The sequence below is a fragment of the Schistocerca cancellata genome, chromosome 4, assembly GCF_023864275.1.
Source record: "Schistocerca cancellata isolate TAMUIC-IGC-003103 chromosome 4, iqSchCanc2.1, whole genome shotgun sequence".
In the NCBI taxonomy this organism is placed as follows: Eukaryota; Metazoa; Arthropoda; class Insecta; order Orthoptera; family Acrididae; genus Schistocerca; species Schistocerca cancellata.
The window spans coordinates 322,171,709-322,191,894 of NC_064629.1; the positions used below are offsets into that span (position 1 = coordinate 322,171,709).

Consider the following 20,186-nt stretch of genomic DNA (forward strand, 5'->3'; position numbering starts at 1 on the left):
AGTTAAGCTTCTTTACAAGAAGGTGGATAAAGAGATACCATCAAATTATCGATCAGTTTCACTTTTTTTTGGCTTTCTCAAAATTATTTGACGAGGTTGTGTTTAAGCATCTTCTCAAGCATCTGACTGCAATAAGTAGCAAGTCAAGTACACATTTAGAAATAGCTGCTAATCAAATTTTCATTGACATGAATAAGTGGTTTAAAGCTAATTCACTGTCATTAAAGTATGAGAAGACCCACTATATGCAGTTCAGAACCAGAGGTTGACAGTGTCAAATTTCTGGGATTACAACTCAGTACTAAATTCAGTTGGGAAGGGCATACCACAGAATTGCTTAAGCGCCTAAACAAGTCTGCTTTTGCCGTGAGGATGATGTTAGATGTAGGAGAAATAAATATAAAAAAAAGTTGCATACTTTGCTTACTTTCATTCTATTATGTCATATGGGATCATATTCTGGATCAACTCATCAAACTAAGCAAAAGTTTTAGGGTGCAAAAGCTTATGATAATAATCATTTGTGGTGTTAATTCAAGAACGTCTTAGAGAAACCTGTTCAAGGAACTTTGTATTCTAACCACTGCTTTTCAGCATATTTATTCCTTAATGAAATTTATTGCAAGTAATACATCTCTATTTCCAACCATTCGCTCAATACATAGTACCAATACTAGGAATAAGAACAATCTACATAAAGACCTAAAATCACTTACCTTGGTCCAAAAAGGGGTCCAGTATTCAGGAACACACATTTTCAATAAATTGCCAGCAACCATTAAAAACTTGGTTTCAGATAAAGCACGGTGTAAACAGAGTTTGAAAGACTTTTTGATAGACAACTCCTCCTACTCCGTAGATGAATATCTTAACAGAGACTGTTAAACCAGCTTAGTAAATATATCGGTTAGATTTCAGTTTTGGCAACACTTGGTCACAACAGTCAAGATTAGATATTTTGTGTATGATAAATTTATTAATAGTGCATAACAGTGTTTCATTCTGACAGCGTGTTAGTTCTGTAAATATTAGCTGTTCCAGTTTACTGCATTGTATTAACCAATTTCGACTATCTCCTGACAAATGATCAGGGTAGTAAGTATTACATTCAAATGTCTCATGTTTTTATTTTATACTTTCTGACATGTTCCACACCCACAAGAATCATCTCATTTTTTGGGTCTATGGAATGTAAACTGAATCTAATCTAATCTAATCTAATCTAAAAGTAACAAACAAGTTCAAGTTAAACTTCATAAGTTTTTGCTTGTCCATGATTAGTTGATATACTCACTGCCACTGAATGAGTAAAACACCTGAAGATGTTTATTTTCGTACTTTCGCAAGTAGAGATATGATAGCAATTTTAAGCACCAGCATAATGTTTCTTGACTTTTTTTACAACAAATTCTACCAGAAATAATACATTTGACAAATTTAATATGTCTATGCACAAAACATAGTACTTTCATAACATGCAATTTCAAATTAAAAAGCCAACAATATGACTCTTCAGGTTTAGAAAGAATTTAATTCAGTTCTGTATCAGCACTTGTTAGTGAAAGTAGGATCATATTACGTGTGAAATGAAATTCGTGATTTGATTGAGGATGTCTTAGTAAGGAGGATGCCACACATTATGTGAGATTGAGAGTCATTGACAGTTGTTGAAGTAACTTCGAACATGTCCCAGGGAAGTGCTGCTCATGCTATGTGTTAATGACCTCACAGACAATATTAATAGTAACCTAAAACTGTTTGCAAACGATGTCATCATCTGTAATGAAGTACTTTGATTAAAATGTTGCACAAATATTTAGCCAGATCGTAAGATTTCAAAGTGATGCTAAGATTGACAACTTCCTTTAAATTTTTGGAAATATAAAACTGTCCACTTCACAAAATGCAAAAACATAGGATTCTATGACTACAGTAACAGTAACAAACAATTGGAATTAATCAGTTCATACCTTGAGGTAACTACACTCCTGGAAATGGAAAAAAGAACACATTGACACCGGTGTGTCAACCATACTTGCTCCGGACACTGCGAGAGGGCTGTACAAGCAATGATCACACGCACGGCACAGCGGACACACCAGGAACCGCGGTGTTGGCCGTCGAATGGCGCTAGCTGCGCAGCATTTGTGCACCGCTGCCGTCAGTGTCAGCCAGTTTGCCGTGGCATACGGAGCTCCATCGCAGTCTTTAACACTGGTAGCATGCCGTGACAGCATGGACGTGAACCGTATGTGCAGTTGACGGACTTTGAGCGAGGGCATATAGTGGGCATGCGGGAGGCCGGGTGGACGTACCGCCGAATTGCTCAACACGTGGGGCGTGAGGTCTCCACAGTACATCGATGTTGTCACCAGTGGTCGGCGGAAGGTGCACGTGCCTGTCGACCTGGGACCGGACCGCAGCGACGCACGGATGCACGCCAAGACCGTAGGATCCTACGTAGTGCCGTAGGGAACCGCACCGCCACTTCCCAGCAAATTAGGGACACTGTTGCTCCTGGGGTATCAGCGAGGACCATTCGCAACCGTCTCCATGAAGCTGGGCTACGGTCCCGCACACCGTGAGGCCGTCTTCCGCTCACGCCCCCACATCGTGCAGCCCGCCTCCAGTGGTGTCGCGACAGGCGTGAATGGAGGGACGAATGGAGACGTGTCGTCTTCAGCGATGAGAGTCGCTTCTGCTTTGGTGCCAATGATGGTCGTATGCGTGTTTGGCGCCGTGCAGGTGAGCGCCACAATCAGGACTGCATACGACCGAGGCACACAGGGCCAACACCCGGCATCATGGTGTGGGGAGCGATCTCCTACACTGGCCGTACACCACTGGTGATCGTCGAGGGGACACTGAATAGTGCACGGTACATCCAAACCGTCATCGAACCCATCGTTCTACCATTCCTAGACCGGCAAGGGAACTTGCTGTTCCAACAGGACAATGCACGTCCGCATGTATCTCGTGCCACCCAACGTGCTCTAGAAGGTGTAAGTCAACTACCCTGGCCAGCAAGATCTCCGGATCTGTCCCCCATTGAGCATGTTTGGGACTGGATGAAGCGTCGTCTCATGTGGTCTGCACGTCCAGCACGAACGCTGGTCCAACTGAGGCGCCAGGTGGAAATGGCATGGCAAGCCGTTCCACAGGACTACATCCAGCATCTCTACGATCGTCTCCATGGGAGAATAGCAGCCTGCATTGCTGCGAAAGGTGGATATACACTGTACTAGTGCCGACATTGTGCATGCTCTGTTGCCTGTGTCTATGTGCCTGTGGTTCTGTCAGTGTGATCATGTGATGTATCTGACCCCAGGAATGTGTCAATAAAGTTTCCCCTTCCTGGGACAATGAATTCACGGTGTTCTTATTTCAATTTCCAGGAGTGTATTTTGCAGATATGAAATCAAATAATTACATTGGTCCAATTATGAGTAAAGCAGATGGCAGACTTTGATTCATTGATATGATATGGGGAAGTGGAATCAGCTTGCAAATGAAATTGCTTGAAAAACACTCGAGAGATCTATCTTAAAACATTGTTCTAACATGTGGGGTTGATACCAAATAGGTCTATATATATATAGGGCTATTACAAATGATTGAAGCGATGTCATAAATTCACTGTAGCTCCATTCATTGACATATGGTCACGACACACTACAGATACGTAGAAAAACTCATAAAGTTTTGTTCGGCTGAAGCCGCACTTCAGGTTTCTGCCGCCAGAGTGCTCGAGAGCGCAGTGAGACAAAATGGTGACAGGAGCCGAGGAAGCGTATATCGTGCTTGAAATGCACTCACATCAGTCAGTCATAACAGTGCAACGGCACTTCAGGACGAAGTTCAACAAAGATCCACCAACTGCTAACTCCATTCGGCGATGGTATGCGCAGTTTAAAGCTTCTGGATGCCTCTGTAAGGGTAAATCAACGGGTCGGCCTGCAGTGAGCGAGGAAACAGTTGAACGCGTGCGGGCAAGTTTCATGCGTGTATCTGGACATGCTGGAAAATTGGCTCATGCCACAACTGGAGACCGACAGCGCCGACTTCATCTTTCAACAGGATGGTGCTCCACCGCACTTCCATCATGATGTTCGGCATTTCTTAAACAGGAGATTGGAAAACCGATGAATCGGTCGTGGTGGAGATCATGATCAGCAATTCATGTCATGGCCTCCACGCTCTCCCGACTTAACCACATGCAATTTCTTTTTGTGGGGTTATGTGAAAGATTCAGTGTTTAAACCTCCTCTACCAAGAAATGTGCCAAAAATGCGAGCTCGCATCAACGATGCTTTCGACCTCATTGATGGGGACATGCTGCCTCGAGTGTGGGAGGAACTTGATTATCGGCTTGATGTCTGCCGAATCACTAAAGGGGCACATATCGAACATTTGTGAATGCCTAAAAAAACTTTTTGAATTTTTTGTATGTGTGTGCAAAGCATTGTGAAAATATCTCAAATAATAAAGTTATTGTAGAGCTGTGAAATCGCTTCAATCATTTGTAATAACCCTGTATATAGGATTTCCAGGAAGTCTAATAAGTGGTACAATGGGTCATAGTGTCAGCCATGCACTTCGTGGTGGTTTTCAGAGTATGAATGTTGACATTTATGTAAGAAAGCTGTGTTTTACAACATGGTGTAATCCCTGTGATGCAAAAAGTGATGTAACATCACAGTAGTTCATGTTTTGCAACATGTTGCTCATATATGAGCAGAGTTGTGTGGTGTTCCAGCAGAGTATTGTTCCCAAACATGAAATGCATGTCCACTTACACATCCGATGTTAGAATTGCCTTAATGCTACTGGGCAATTACTGCTATTTACAATAGAGATTAATTATGTAACAATACGGAAAGTCATGTGGTTTTTTATTGGTACAAGCGAGAGTAATTTCCCCTGGAGTGTAGTGGCTCTAGTATGAGTATGAATTGGATGAAATGCAAGAGAGCAAAAGTTGCACACCAGGTGAAATGTAAATATCTTATGCAAGCAGGTCATCATTAAACTTCATGCCCAACAATGGCCTGTATATTTTCAAATCTCTCTTCATAGTGGAAGAAGGCTGTGTGGCAGGCAAAGAAGGTGGAGAGACGAGCTTAAAACTCCCCCAGGGGACTCGCGGTCCTTTCGTGAGTATGTGTGCGGCGAGCACGGGGCCCAGAGTTATTGAAGCCTTCCTTCTTTCCCAGGTCGCATATCCTTTCCCTTCCCCTCCTTTCCTGTCCTTGCTCCTTTGCCTCTGCCCTCTCCTCTCCCACTCTTGGTGTCCTTGTTTATGTTGGCCCCGCTATCCTCCTGGTTATGTTAGCTTTGCGATTTGGTTTTGTTGGGTAATTGCCTCATTCTTTTGGCATTCTCTGGTCCCCCTCTTGGGTTTGACCTCCATTACTAAATTTCTATTCCATAGTGTGAGCCATTTGGGGAAGAGCACCTTACCAGTTGTCTCCGGAGTGTGCCCTCCTGGTTCCTTCCATCTTTTCCTTCACATCGTTGTCTGATGCTAGGGTACATAGCCAGCTTGGTAGCCAGCCGATGTGCTGGGGTCGCTATGTACCCAATTGGTTGAGTCCCATGAAAACACAGGGATCATACTTCTGATACCTGAGCTGTGACCACCTCATGTAAGCCTAGGAGTGGTTGCTTGTCATCCTGGAGCATCGGAACTCCTGCCAAACGGCGCTTGCTGCGGCTGGGTGATGCCTGTGGGGAGAGCCCCTGATCGGAGTGGGTGGTATCAGGGTGGACGTTATGCAAATGAAATGCCTACAGGTCGTCCAGAACTCGGACCATTCTTCTATGGCCATCTCTTTGAATGGAAATGATTCTTTTAGTGCTGCTTCTTTTGCCCTTCGGCCTTCCCTTCCATGGCTACCCCCTGGGAGGAGGGTCAGGCTTGTCGGCTTCGGGTGAAACCTTTCCCCTCGCTTTGTGGTTTGCACCAGGGCTGATAGGGATACTTTCACCAATACCAAACCTTTATTTTTTGTGAAACACATCGAACACAAGTTTGGCGAAGTGGACACTCTGAGCAAGATGCGGTCGGGTTCGTAGTTGATCAAAACTGCTTCAGCTGGCCAGTGTGTGGCCCTTCATGTCTGTGACCATCTTGGCACAATTCCTGTGTCCATTGCCCCCCACCAGTCTCTCAATATGGTTCAAGGTGTGATTTTTTCATAGGGACCTCATCCTTCAAACTGATGAAGAACTTAGGGACAATGTAGGATGGCAGGGTGTTCACTTTGTTCGGCGTGTTCAGAAGGGCCCAAAGGACAATTGCATTGATACTGGTGCCTTTATCCTGGCCTTTGAAGGGGATACCCTCCCTGAGAAGGTCAAGATTATGGTTTATCAATGTGACGTGAAGTCGTACATCCCACCACCTTCAGATGTTTTAAGTGCTTGCCTTTTGGACACGTCTTCCCACTGTTCACAAACCCCTCTCTGTGGTAACTTTGGACGTCCACTCCATGAGGGGAGTTCCTGTGTTCCCCCTCCTGTGTGTGTTAATTGTCATGGCAATCGTTCTCCATGTTCACAGGATTGCCCGACTTAAAAGAAGGAAAAGAAGATATAGGAGTATAAGTCCCTTGATCGTCTAACCTACACTGAGGCTTGTAAGAAGTATGCACATATACATCCTGTGTCAATGACGTCTAGCTATGCTTTAGTTACATCTTTACCCCTTCCTCCCCCTTTCTTACCCTAGTCCCGAACCCCTCTCCCCCCCCCCCCCCCTCCCCTATGGTTCCCACACCCACCCCTCCGAGCGCCACTCCCCATCCCCAGCCGGAGAAGTGTCACACTTCTGGTCAAGAGCACCCGTCCTGGGATCCCCCTTCCCGGCACCTTCCAGGCCAAATGTCTGCTGCCACACGACTACCACGAGAACCACGGTCTGTGGGCCCCCAGATGGCCCGCTCTATTTCTTTTACAGATCTTGCTGCAGCTGGCTCCTTTTTGCAGGACAGCCCTCCTTGATCTCAAACAGAAAAGAAGAAAAAACGAAAAAACGCAAGTCCCTGGACAAGGAGCCTCTGGTGTCGCCAGTGGTCCCGTCCCCACCTTTGCAACCTGGCTCTGACCTGCTGTTCATGGATGTAGCCCCCTCCTTGTCGGTGACGGATGGGTGGTGACCCGGCGTCATGACCAGCCTGTTCACCCCCCATTTGAATCATCATTCTGTGGTTATCCAATGGAATTGTAATGGATATTACCGTCACCTTCCAGAGTTAATATCCCTTAGTTTGTTTTGCTCTGCAGCTTGTGTGTTTCTACAGGAATCTCATTTTACTGATGAGTACTCTCCGACCCTTCGTGGGTTCCATGCTTTCTATCGAAACTGGGTCGGCCCCCTGTGGACCTCCGGTGGCGTTTGTACATTGGTCCGTACAGACGTTGCTAGCACGTGGATTCCTCTTCAAACTAGATTGGAAGTGGTTGCTGTTAGGGTCAACCTGGACTCTGGGGTCACAGTTTGCAATCTTTATCTCCCTCCTGACTGGACTCTTACGCCTGCTGCCTTAACTGCCCTTCTTCAGCAACTTCCTCCTCCCTTCCTCCTCCTCTGGGATTTTAATACTCATCATCCCTTGCGAGGCAGTGCATTTCCATGTAGTCGGGGTCTTCTCATAAACCAATTTCTTGCTTTCTTAATGATGGCTCCCCTACCCATTTCAGTGCTGGCCATGGTACCTTTTCTACCTTTGATCTTTCCCTTTATTCTCCCTCCCTCCTCCCTTCCTTACACTGGTCATCACACGATGACCTTTGCAATAGTGACCACTTCCTGTTGGTTCTCTCACTCCCTGATGGACAGGTTACCTTGTTGGTCTTTCCAACATGCCGATTGGCTTCTATGTACTGTGCAGGTAGTTTTTTCTCCCCCTCTGTCAGGTTGTATTGATGACGTCCTACGCAATGTGTCTGATGTGATTGTACGCACTGCTAGCCTTGCTACTCTACGCTCATCTGGACCGTTCCACCTCTGGCAGGTCCCGTGGTGGAGTACGGTCATTGCCATTGCCATCTGTGATCGCCGTTGAGCTTTGCAACACCTTAAGAGGCACCCTTCCGCTGCCAATCTTATTACCTTTAAAGGCCTTTGCGCCAAAGCCTGTTACTTAATCAAACGGAGCAAACAGGTATGTTGGGAACACTTTGTTTCTTCCCTCGGTTCTACTGTCCCTATGTCACGTGTATAGGCTACACTTTGCTCTCTCCAAGGTTTCCATTGGTAGTCTACCCTCTCAGGCCTTGCCCTCCCGGATGGCCTTTGCACGGACCCATTGATTCTTAATGAACATCTTGCGACCAATTGTGCAACAGCATCAGCATCATCCTATCTGGCTGCTTTCCTTCACCAGAAACAGCGGGCCGAAGCTTCTGCCTTGTGTTTTATCCCTTTTGAGTCAGAATCTTACAACGAACTTTGTACTGAATGGGAACTTCTTGCCGCACTTTCTTCTTCTCATGATACGGCTCCTGGCCCAGACTCCATTCATAATCAGTTGCTTCAACATCTCAGTGCTCCACAACGACATCATCTTCTCCTGGTGCTTAACTGTATTTCGCTCCAGGGTGACTTCCCTTCTCAATGGAGGAATAGCATTGTGGTTCCCGTCCTAAAGCCTGGTAAGAAAGCTATCGGCCAGTTGGTCTGACAAACGTGGTTTGCAAGTTACTTGAATGGATGGTAGCCCGTCGGCTCAATTGGGTTCTTGAGTCTCGGGATCTATTATCCCCTTACCAGTGTGGCTTCTGAGAGGGACGGTCTCTGAACGATCATTTACTTTGCTTGGAATCCGCAGTTCGGCAGGCTTTTTCCCAGGGCCGCCATTTGGTTGCAGTATTTTTCAACCTTCACAGTGCCTGTGACATGGCTTGGCGCCATCATATCTTTCTTACACTTCAACAGTGGGTTCATCAGGGCCCATTCCTGATTTTTATCCGCCAGTTCCTGTTCCATCGATCGATCAGCATTCGGGTTGGTACTGTTTCCAGTTCTCCATGGACCCAGGAGAATGGCATCCCACATGGTTCCGTATTGAGTGTACTTCTTTTCCTCGTTGCTATAGGTGGACTTGTGGCCTCCGTCGGTCCTTTGGTCACCCCTGCTCTGTGTGTGGATGGATGATTTCTACATTTGGGTTAGTTTCTCTTTGATGGCCTCTGCAGAGCAGCAGCTCCAGGGTGCTGCTATATGGCGTGCCTGTGCATGGACCTTCTCACATGGGTTTCAGTTCTCTCCTTTAAAATTGCGGCAGATGTTACTTTCTGCGTAGTCCATGTACAGTGCAGACCAGCTTTCCCAAGTGTCACGTGCTACTTTCTATACATCTTGCACTTATTGCCTATCATATGATTCCCTGTAATTATTTGTTTAACAGCAGAGGTCAAGAAATTCACACCCAGTGCAGTTTCATAAATGAATTGCGATTAGAGGATCACAATAAAGTCCCTTTCTGAAGCTGCTTAAGTAAGCACCACTCCCATCTTACAAACAAAGCTTGCAGTCTTTACTCCAGTTGGCATATCTGTGCAAAAATTGAGTATATCCTGTAGAACCATTCCACCCCCCCCCCCACCCCCCTGGGTTGTGACAGTGGTCTGGTGATGTACTATATGAGAACATGAAGGCAAGAATGCTTGAAATTGAGGTTCCAGCTGACCATGACTGATCGCTAGAAGGGAGGTTCACCTTATTGTGCTCCAAACATATTGTACCCACTTCACATTTGCATTTGCCATCTGAGAAACGGTAATTTACTCCCTGCAGCACATTGTGTCTTCCTGCACCATTATTCAGAGGTTAACTGCAAGTGGACTAGGAGATTACCATCCCATACATAGGCTGCCATTAACAAGATATCATAGACAGCTGCATTTGTAGGTGGTGCCGTGTCAGGAAACATGGACTGCTGGTGAACGATGTTGCATTGTCTTCAGCAATGTGTCACAGTTCCGCACTGCCACGGGTGACCATTGTGAGAAAGTATGGAGGCAACCTGGGGAGAGATCCCATTCTTTCAGTGTTTTGGAAAGGCACAGCTGTTCTACTCCTGGTGTCATGGTGTGGGAGATCATGTGGTATGACTTCCGGTCCTATTTGACAGTGATTTTTGAGGGTACTCTCCCCAGTGGTACATCATGGACATCCTGCGTCCTTTTTTGATAACCTCATAGTGCCATTTTTGAATAGGACAAGCTTGTCCACACGTGGCTTATATCTCTCTACATCTACATCTACATCTACATTTATACTCCGCAAGCCACCCAACGGTGTGTGGCGGAGGGCACTTTACGTGCCACTGTCATTATCTCCCTTTCCTGTTCCAGTCGCGTATGGTTCGCGGGAAGAACGACTGTCTGAAAGCCTCTGTGCGCGCTCTAATCTCTCTAATTTTACGTTCGTGATCTCCTCGAGAGGTATAAGTAGGGGGAAGCAATATATTCGATACCTCATCCAGAAACGCACCCTCTCGAAACCTGGCGAGCAAGCCACACCGCGATGCAGAGCGCCTCTCTTGCAGAGTCTGCCACTTGAGTTTGTTAAACATCTCCGTAACGCTATCACGGTTACCAAATAACCCTGTGACGAAACGCGCCGCTCTTCTTTGGATCTTCTCTATCTCCTCCGTCAACCCGATCTGGTACGGATCCCACACTGATGAGCAATACTCAAGTATAGGTCGAACGAGTGTTTTGTAAGCCACCTCCTTTGTTGATGGACTACATTTTCTAAGGACTCTCCCAATGAATCTCAACCTGGTACCCGCCTTACCAACAATTAATTTTATATGATCATTCCACTTCAAATCGTTCCGCACGCATACTCCCAGATATTTTACAGAAGTAACTGCTACCAGTGTTTGTTCCGGTATCATATAATCATACAATAAAGGATCCTTCTTTCTATGTATTCGCAATACATTACATTTGTCTATATTAAGGGTCAGTTGCCACTCCCTGCACCAAGTGCCTATCCGCTGCAGATCTTCCTGCATTTCGCTATAATTTTCTAATGCTGCAACTTCTCTGTATACTACAGCATCATCCGCGAAAAGCCGCATGGTACTTCCGACACTATCTACTAGGTCATTTATATATATTGTGAAAAGCAATGGTCCCATAACACTCCCCTGTGGCACGCCAGAGGTTACTTTAATGTCTGTAGACGTCTCTCCGTTGATAACAACATGCTGTGTTCTGTTTGCTAAAAACTCTTCAATCCAGCCACACAGCTGGTCTGATATTCCGTAGGCTCTTACTTTGTTTATCAGGCGACAGTGCGGAACTGTATCGAACGCCTTCCGGAAGTCAAGAAAAATAGCATCTACCTGGGAGCCTGTATCTAATATTTTCTGGGTCTCATGAACAAATAAAGCGAGTTGGGTTTCACACGATCGCTGTTTCCGGAATCCATGTTGATTCCTACATGGTAGATTCTGAGTTTCCAAAAACGACATGATACTCGAGCAAAACACATGTTCTAAAATTCTACAACAGATCGACGTCAGAGATATAGGTCTATAGTTTTGCGCATCTGCTCGACGACCCTTCTTGAAGACTGGGACTACCTGTGCTCTTTTCCAATCATTTGGAACCTTCTGTTCCTCTAGAGACTTGCGGTACACGGCTGTTAGAAGGGGGGCAAGTTCTTTCGCGTACTCTGTGTAGAATCGAATTGGTATCCCGTCAGGTCCAGTGGACTTTCCTCTGTTGAGTGATTCCAGTTGCTTTTCTATTCCTTGGACACTTATTTCAATGTCAGCCATTTTTTCGTTGGTGCGAGGATTTAGAGAAGGAACTGTAGTGCGGTCTTCCTCTGTGAAACAGCTTTGGAAAAAGGTGTTTAGTATTTTAGCTTTACGCTTGTCATCCTCTGTTTCAATGCCATCATCATCCCGGAGTGTCTGGACATGATGTTTCGAGCCACTTACTGATTTAACGCAAGACCAGAACTTCCTAGGATTTTCTGTCAAGTCGGTACCTAGTATTTTACTTTCGAATTCACTGAACGCTTCACGCATAGCCCTCCTTACGCTAACTTTGACATCGTTTAGCTTCTGTTTGTCTGAGAGGTTTTGGCTGCGTTTAAACTTGGAGTGAAGCTCTCTTTGCTTTCGCAGTAGTTTCCTAACTTTGTTGTTGTACCACGGTGGGTTTTTCCCGTCCCTCACAGTTTTACTCGGCACGTACCTGTCTAAAATGCATTTTACGATTGCCTTGAACTTTTTCCATAAACACTCAACATTGTCAGTGTCGGAACAGAAATTTTCGTTTTGATCTGTTAGGTAGTCTGAAATCTGCCTTCTATTACTCTTGCTAAACAGATAAACCTTCCTCCCTTTTTTTATATTCCTATTAACTTCCATATTCAGGGATGCTGCAACGGCCTTATGATCACTGATTCCCTGTTCTGCGCTTACAGAGTCGAAAAGTTCGGGTCTGTTTGTTATCAGTAGGTCCAAGATGTTATCTCCACGAGTCGGTTCTCTGTTTAATTGCTCGAAGTAATTTTCGGATAGTGCACTCAGTATAATGTCACTCGATGCTCTGTCCCTACCACCCGTCCTAAACATCTGAGTGTCCCAGTCTATATCTGGTAAATTGAAATCTCCACCTAAGACCATAACATGCTCTCTGAGCTGTCAGCATGAGGTTGAGATACCCTTGTGGTCAGAATGATCTCCAGATCTGTCCCTGATAGAAAGTGTGGGACCAGCTCAGGCATCAGCTTCATCCCAGTGCCAGTACCCAGGATACTGTGGACCAGTTACAACCGTTGTGGGCCAGCTTGGCTCGGCAATGGATATAATGACTTTATGACACCCTTCCCAACTGAATCGGTGCATGCACCAAGGCCAGAGGAGGTTGCAGCGTTATACCAATAGCCCAGTTATTTGTAAATTTGTCTTGACTTTGTAATCACTGAGTAATGTTTTATACCTCTCAACCTGTGAATTTTCATTTCATTTCTTCCCCACCATCTTGGTGCTTCCTTTCTTTGAGGTAGTTTATTTTGATTGATTGTAGGTGTCAGAGAGAGGTTTACAGGGTAGCTATGAAGAGTACAGTTCTGAGAGTTATTTCCCCTTGACTTCACAGGTGATGCTGTGCGTATGGCCAAGAAATAATCATTTTATGCTTTGTGTGTACTCCATTAGGTGGGTAATGCACCACTCATATCAGCTTTATACTATGATTCCTAGGCTGATAAAACCAGGTAGCAAAGTTTGAATTCAGGAATGAAACTAGTCCAAGACATGAATGCATTTTCCATCATTTCTGTCAAATATGTGTTGTTATTTTACAATTTTTTCATCATGTTAGTCTTTTTATTGTAATATTGCCAATTACAGTTATTTCATAATAATGTTTTGACTATGTACATGTAAATGCATTTTTTGGTTGATATAGACTTATTTTCAGGACTTCTTGGGCATGTCAGATGCAGAAGAAGAAGTAGAGAGATTTGCTGAGAGTCACCAGTATAAAGCTGTTGTGATTTTAGGAGTATCCAAATTAGGCAGTGAATTAAAGAGAGAGATTGCAATTTTTTCGCAAGAAAGAAGTTTGCTTAAAGTGGTATGCATTTAAAGATATATCTATATACTGTCAGATCTACTAGTGTGGATTTTGTTTCAGAATGCTGGAGCTGTTTTGTGTTATATGTTTCATATTCAGTGTTTGATAATGCTTTCATTTGAGGTATAAAACTTAACTATTGAACAAGTATGAGGTCTAAGAGAAAGTGAGTTTATTTCTTCACTTCATGTTCCAACAGTAGTGTAAGTTGCAAGCATTCTCATCAAGTGAGGTGGTGTAATTGTAAGATATTGAGATCATATTCTAGAGGATGACTTTTCAAAGCCCTGTCAGTGAATCCAGATGTAAGTTTTCAGTGATTTCCTTAAGGTGACTTCTGGATTAGTTCCTCTGAAAGGCCATGTGAGATGATTTACTTCCCCAATCCAAGCTTGTGGTCCATTTCTATCTCATTGTCACTGAGGTGTTAAAACCTAATTATCTTCCTTTCATTCAAAAGCATTCCTTCCTATCAGAAGCAGCCTACATAGTAACATAATACAGTATTTTATGTTGTGGGAACAAATGTAATGATGTCAAAAAAAAAAAAAAAAAAAAAAAAAAAGCTTCAAATGATCCACAAAACTACTGTTGATATCCATTTGTTGTAGACTCTGAAAACATATTCTCTTCCATCCAAGCAAACATTAATTCTGAAAACATTGGACATGTGAAACCTAACTCGGACTTTTCACATATGGCCTGAAAGCCATGGATGATGACATTCATGTATATGCCATATTTTTTGGCTTTGAAAAAGTATTTGACTTGATACCACACCAACCCTTATTAACAAAAGAACAGTCATATTTGCTATGAAATAAAGTCAGTGAGCGGACTTAGGATTTCTCAATAGGAAGCACATAGCATGGCTGTAGCTGATGTAGAATTAACTACGGTATAAGGGTGTCTCAGGGAAGTGTGTTCAGACCATTACTGCTCAGTTGTTATACATCATATTAATGTGGATGTGGAACTGTGGCTGATCAATAACTCATAGAAAAAGGATACCAATCTTTGTGGAAAAAAAAAAAAAAAAATTGGCAGCCAATTTTGATGCTTCATTAGTGTCATCTTGAGGCCTATAAATGAAAAATGAATGGAGACATCCAAACATTGGTGCAGATAGAATAGGCACCATATTAAACTGGATACCGTGTGCGTCTATTTATTTGACATGTGCAGCCCAGTTGTTGTCATGTGTCTGGAGTATATATGTAAGTGAATGGAAGTCCACGGTTTCCAGTTCAGTTTAGCATACCTCTTCTATGTGCGCCAGTGTTTAAATGTCTCCATTTGTTTTTCATATAACGGCCTGAAGATGATGACAATGAAGCGTTGAAACTGATTGCTTAAATACAGTGGAGTCTTGATAGTTCAAGGTGAACAGGACCGGAACCACCTCGAACTATCGAAAACTCGGACTATTGAAATTTAAATGGGAAAAAGAAATATTATGGTATTGTAAGTAATACAGGTCAAAATATGAACTTTTATTTTAATAAAGTATTTACACATGCGTTTGCATTGGCAGAATAACAATAATTATTTATTTAGACAGGTAATAGTGAAGTGTCTTTTGTTTAGCGAAGCTGCAACGTTTCCTCGTGGCAATGTCACGCCACCATCTCAGGAGCAGTAGGTCAATTGGTGTCGCCTCAGGCTGTTGTTCCAAGTAGCATATGGCTGCCTCGAGAGCACCGTAGCAATCAGTGTGACTCATCATCGGTGCAGCCTCTGCCTCGTCATCCTCGTCACTCTCACACTGTGATAGAATGTTAACCATGTCAATTATAGAAGAGTTTGTCACTTCCAATTGTTCATCCGAATTTAATCACTCGCCTACTTCCACCTCTTCTGCCTCGTCACACCCTGGCAATCTTCTGATTAAATTACACAATGGTTGGTCGTCCCCATCTGCTAAATCTTCAGTTTCTGTGTCTGGCATACTTTCCTGTAGAATTTTCCTCCATAACTTAGAAATTGTGTCTGACTTTATTTCGCTCCAAGATTCGCTAATCCAGTTCATGACCTCCTTCAAAGTCACTTTCTTCAAAGCTCATACAATGCTTTCGTTGTCTTCGGAATGCAGGATTGACTGTAGCAATCGCCGTCGTTTTTTTTTTTTTTTTTTTTAAAAAAAAAGAACGCCCTGATCCATGGGCTGAATGAGTCACGTAACGTAACGTTTGGTGGGAAAAACAAGGCACGGATACCGTCGCACTGCAGTTCTCCTGCACTTGGATGTGAGGACGCATTATCCATGAGCAAAATTGCTTTGCATGGCAGTCCCCTTTCTTTTAAAAAATTCTTGCAGTCAGGTACAAATGAGTTAAAAATCAGTTCTTGATGATTTCCTGATTCATCCAGGCATTATTCTGATGTGTATAGACAACTGGAAGAGCTGAGATGGATACATTCTTGAATACTCTTGGCTTGGCAGACTTCCCAATCACAACTAGTTTTAGTTTGTGGTTTCCAGTTGTATTTGAAGCTGCCATAACTGTGAGCCACTCTTTGCTTTTTTTTTGTACCCAGGAGCACTTTTTTCTTCACAAGAAGCAGGTGTTCTCGCTGGTAACATTTTAAAATTTAGCCCAGTTTCGTCACAGTTATATATTTGTTCATTAGACAAATTTTAGTCAGTTATGATTTTTTTAAACTCGATGATAAGTTTTGAAACAGCCTGAGCATCACCAGAGAGTTTTTCTCCACATATGTCTAGTTGACGCACTCCATACCTCTTCTTCCACTTGTCGAGTGAGCCCACACTAGCGGCGAAATTTTCATCTCCTTCCTGCAGCTGGTTTCTGAAAAACAAAGCTTTTTCTTGCAAGACTGGGCCAGAAATTGGAGTACCCTTCTGTCTCTGTTGGGTAAACCACATGAACAATGCCTCACTTTTTTTTCGAAGTCTGACTTCTTTATACTTCTTCGACTGAGAGATTCGTGTGAGCATTTCTGTGAAAAAAAAACTGTTCCAATTTAAGTCTGTTTCTTCGCCAGTCACCAGCAGTAACTTCACCGACACCATATTCGAGAGCAAGTTTTTTTTATTGTTTCAGCTTTGTCAAGTCGTCTTAGTGCTTCTAATTTTAGATGCAAAGGCACAAATTTCCTCTTTTTTGTTAAAGCACTCATCTTTGTAAGGTGTACAACAGAACACACAGTCAACAAACAAAACGACACAACACTGTACAGTACAGGTACTGGGAACTACAGCAATGTATGAACTCCCCAGGTTTGATCGGTAGCAGCCAGCAGCAGTCGGGGTATTTCGTGCCAGACTGATAACAGATGTTCATGCAACAGGGCAGTGAGCTAATCGTTAGTGTTGATTGCATTGTTGTCTGCTTTGTCACTGAGCTGTACTCTCCCTGTCTATCTGTTGCAATGATGTTTTCATTATTTATCATATCAGTAAAAAAAAAAAAGAAGTTAGATCGTTGCAACCTTTTTTTTTAAAAAAAAGAGGCTCGGATTATTGGACACTCAAAACTATCGAGACTCTACTGTAAAAAAAAAAAAAATTTTTTTGGGAGGTATTACAACTGTTGGTATCCTCCTCCTATGAGACTTACTGTTCATGTTATATGTTAATGACTTGATTGGCAATCTTAAATAGTAAACTCTGACTTTTTACAGATGATAGTTCTCAAATGAAGTAATATCTAAATAACTTGGAGTCACAGTTGGAATCAGTCAATTTATACAAATGTCTGGATCCAATACTGCATGGGGATATGAAATGGAATGTTCACATGAGTTCAGTATTAGGTAAAGCAGGTGACAAACATCAATCCGTTGGTAAGAGACTGGAAAAAAAGACTTAGTCTACAAAAGTGATTGCATACAAAGTATTTTTGCGATCTCCACTAGAATATTGCTCAAGTGTGTAGAGTCATACCAGATAGGACTAACAGAATATAGACAAAAAAATTGCAGCAAGAAGAGTCACAGGTTTGTTTGACTCATGACAGAGTGCCGTGGAAATGCTAGAAAAGCTGAACTGGCATATGCTTGAAGATAGACATAACTGTACTGCAAAAACCTATTTAACGAAGTTTCAAGAATCCATTTTAGATGAGGAATCTAGAAATATGACACACTGGTGTGCAAAACTTAAGGATGAAAGTAACTCCCATGATGTGTCAGGCAAAGTAACATAATTCAATGAAATTTTTAACAGAAATGACACTTTCATTCAAAGACAATAATTGCACTGAAGTTATTGTGATCCACAATGATCCCCTGGATGTTACAAAAGGCTAGAATTGGTTCTTAGTAGGGTGTGAGGTTACAAGAGACAACAATGGGTACTTTGCATTTTTTAAACGTAGTGTAGGTCCGTGTCAGGTGATAGAGGATTTAGGTTTCCTCTGTAATGACTTTACCAAGAAAGATACTGTAGTTATTGTGGGTGGGCCAGCAACAGTATTTGCAGAGATGCTGGGTACAGTATAAAGTGAGTATAAAGTGTGACCTAATAAAGATTGCATCAGCATCAAGACATCATTTGAATACCTCTGTCAGGAGAGTTAACTGGGAGTTGGAACAGCTGCTTGGGTCAGGTGGAAGGTCACTTGTTGGTGTTGCTTCTCTTGGTAGGTGAGATGATACAGGGTGGAATAGTTAAAAGTAGCTGTTGTCCTCTTTGAATGCGAATGCAATATTCCGGCTTCTGAAAGAAGGTAAATAGCTGCAATGCTGGACAGTTTTATGCAATAACGAACGTTAACATTCTTCTGTCAGCATTCAGTTTATTTCATTAGTGAAGGTAGACATTTCTCTTTGCAGTCTGCCAGATGACTTTCCTGACTAAAGAAAGAATTGAAATTGTGGAAGCATATGTGAAAACAGGTTTGATTAAGGAAACTTCAGAAATTTTTGGGGTCAAATATCTGGATAGAGAACTGCCAGCAAAGATAGCAATGCAGAGTCTGTAAAAAGTCAGCATATCTATGGATCTGTGCAAAATATAAAATGACAAAGAGTTGCCTCAGTTCGCACACCAGAAGTTATTCGCCGAAGAATTATTCAGAGCCCAAAGTAGTCTACACATAAATTGGCCCAACAGGCGTATGTAAGTAGAAGGAGTTGCCAGCAGATATTGAAAAGTGTTAATTTGAAGCCATATCATGTGATGATTGTGCAGCAATTACAGAAGAATAGCAGTCAGAAACATGTAGATTACTGAACATGGCTTTTGAATAGCGCCAGTGATGGTTAGTTCAAACCTTCCCATTGCATCATGAATGATGAAGAATGCTTTCATCTTTCTAGTCACGTTAATTCACAGAATGCGAGGTACTGGACAGTGGAGAACCCTAACACTGTATGTCAGCAACCACTCCATGATTTAAAAAAAAAAAAAAAAAAAAACTGGCATTTGGTGTGGTGTAACATCCGAACTTTATGCTGGATGTATCTGAATATGCTTGGACATGCATGGCTGTATATTGATGTTGCAGGATGTCACTTTCAATACCTTCTGTAAATGTATTTTTCTCTACATTTTTCATTGTAAATAAATGGTAGGTCCATTTCAGCTGTTTGTTTGTGTAATTTCACTGCATTTCCTTTAGACTTATGTGGGCTACTTATATCTGTGCCATCCTGTATTGGCATGACCTACATCTCAACAGGAAAGGGAAGGGTTAACTGGTTGGGCTAACAGCAGAAAGTTCAAGGGGGAAGCACTGCTATGAGTGGGAAAATATCAGTGATCACAGGTATAGAGCAGAATTTTTTAAAATGATAATTAGGACAGAAAGAAGTCAAGTTCTAAGGCAGGACAGGACTGTGAAATGAACCTTTAGTTTGTGAAAGTGACCCAACAGCATAATTTTGGCACATTGGGTCAGCAAACACAGCAGTTGGTTAAAATTTTTTGCTGATCAGCAGAAATTTTATTTCCACCCAGTTTTATCTCAGTCAGTGTGAAATACCAACTACCTTTACTGCATCAAAATATTTGAGGGCCAAGTAGTAAAATTAATTAACTGCTTATCTGCAGTGATGAATTAGTGTCATCCAACTCAGTTAACATAATAAGCCTCTCTGAATATCATGCGACCACTGGTGTAGATGTGTTAAGTGTTGCAGGATTTAGGTTAGCTTCTCTTTTTTGTAGGGCAGAAATGAAGATGGAGGAGTTGCCACATTCCTCATGAATTGTCATAAATTTAATAACATAGACAGTCATAAAATTTGCGTAGAGCAACATATGGAAGTATGTGTAACAGAACTAGAATTTCATAGTAAATCATTCCTAATAGTAAGTGTATACTGAGTACCAGCAGGTAAATTCAATCTGTTCATAAATCACTTTGAAGGTATATTGGCCTATTTAACAATAAAAAAGAAATAATTAGTGGCTGCTGATGATTTTAATGCAGATTTTCTTGAAAACTCTTCCTGAAAGAATTTAGTGCAGTTGTAGCATTATCATTCAACTTAATTCATACTGTTAGCTTTCCAATTAGAATAGCTAAGGACTCAAAGATGGCCATTGATAATATCTTTATAGAAATGTGTAATGAACAAAGTTATATTATAAAACCAATAATAATTAG

General features: G+C 42.6%; 1 protein-coding gene across 1 annotated transcript in view; it reads left to right on the forward strand.

Moving 5' to 3' along the window:
- LOC126184750 (exopolyphosphatase PRUNE1) overlaps positions 1 to 20,186 on the forward strand; it is a 188,149-nt gene that overhangs the window by 124,289 nt on the left and 43,674 nt on the right. Inside the window, exon 5 of the mRNA XM_049927290.1 lies at positions 13,456 to 13,611. Coding sequence (XP_049783247.1) covers positions 13,456 to 13,611 — 156 coding nt within the window. The remainder of the gene's footprint in view (positions 1 to 13,455; positions 13,612 to 20,186) is intronic.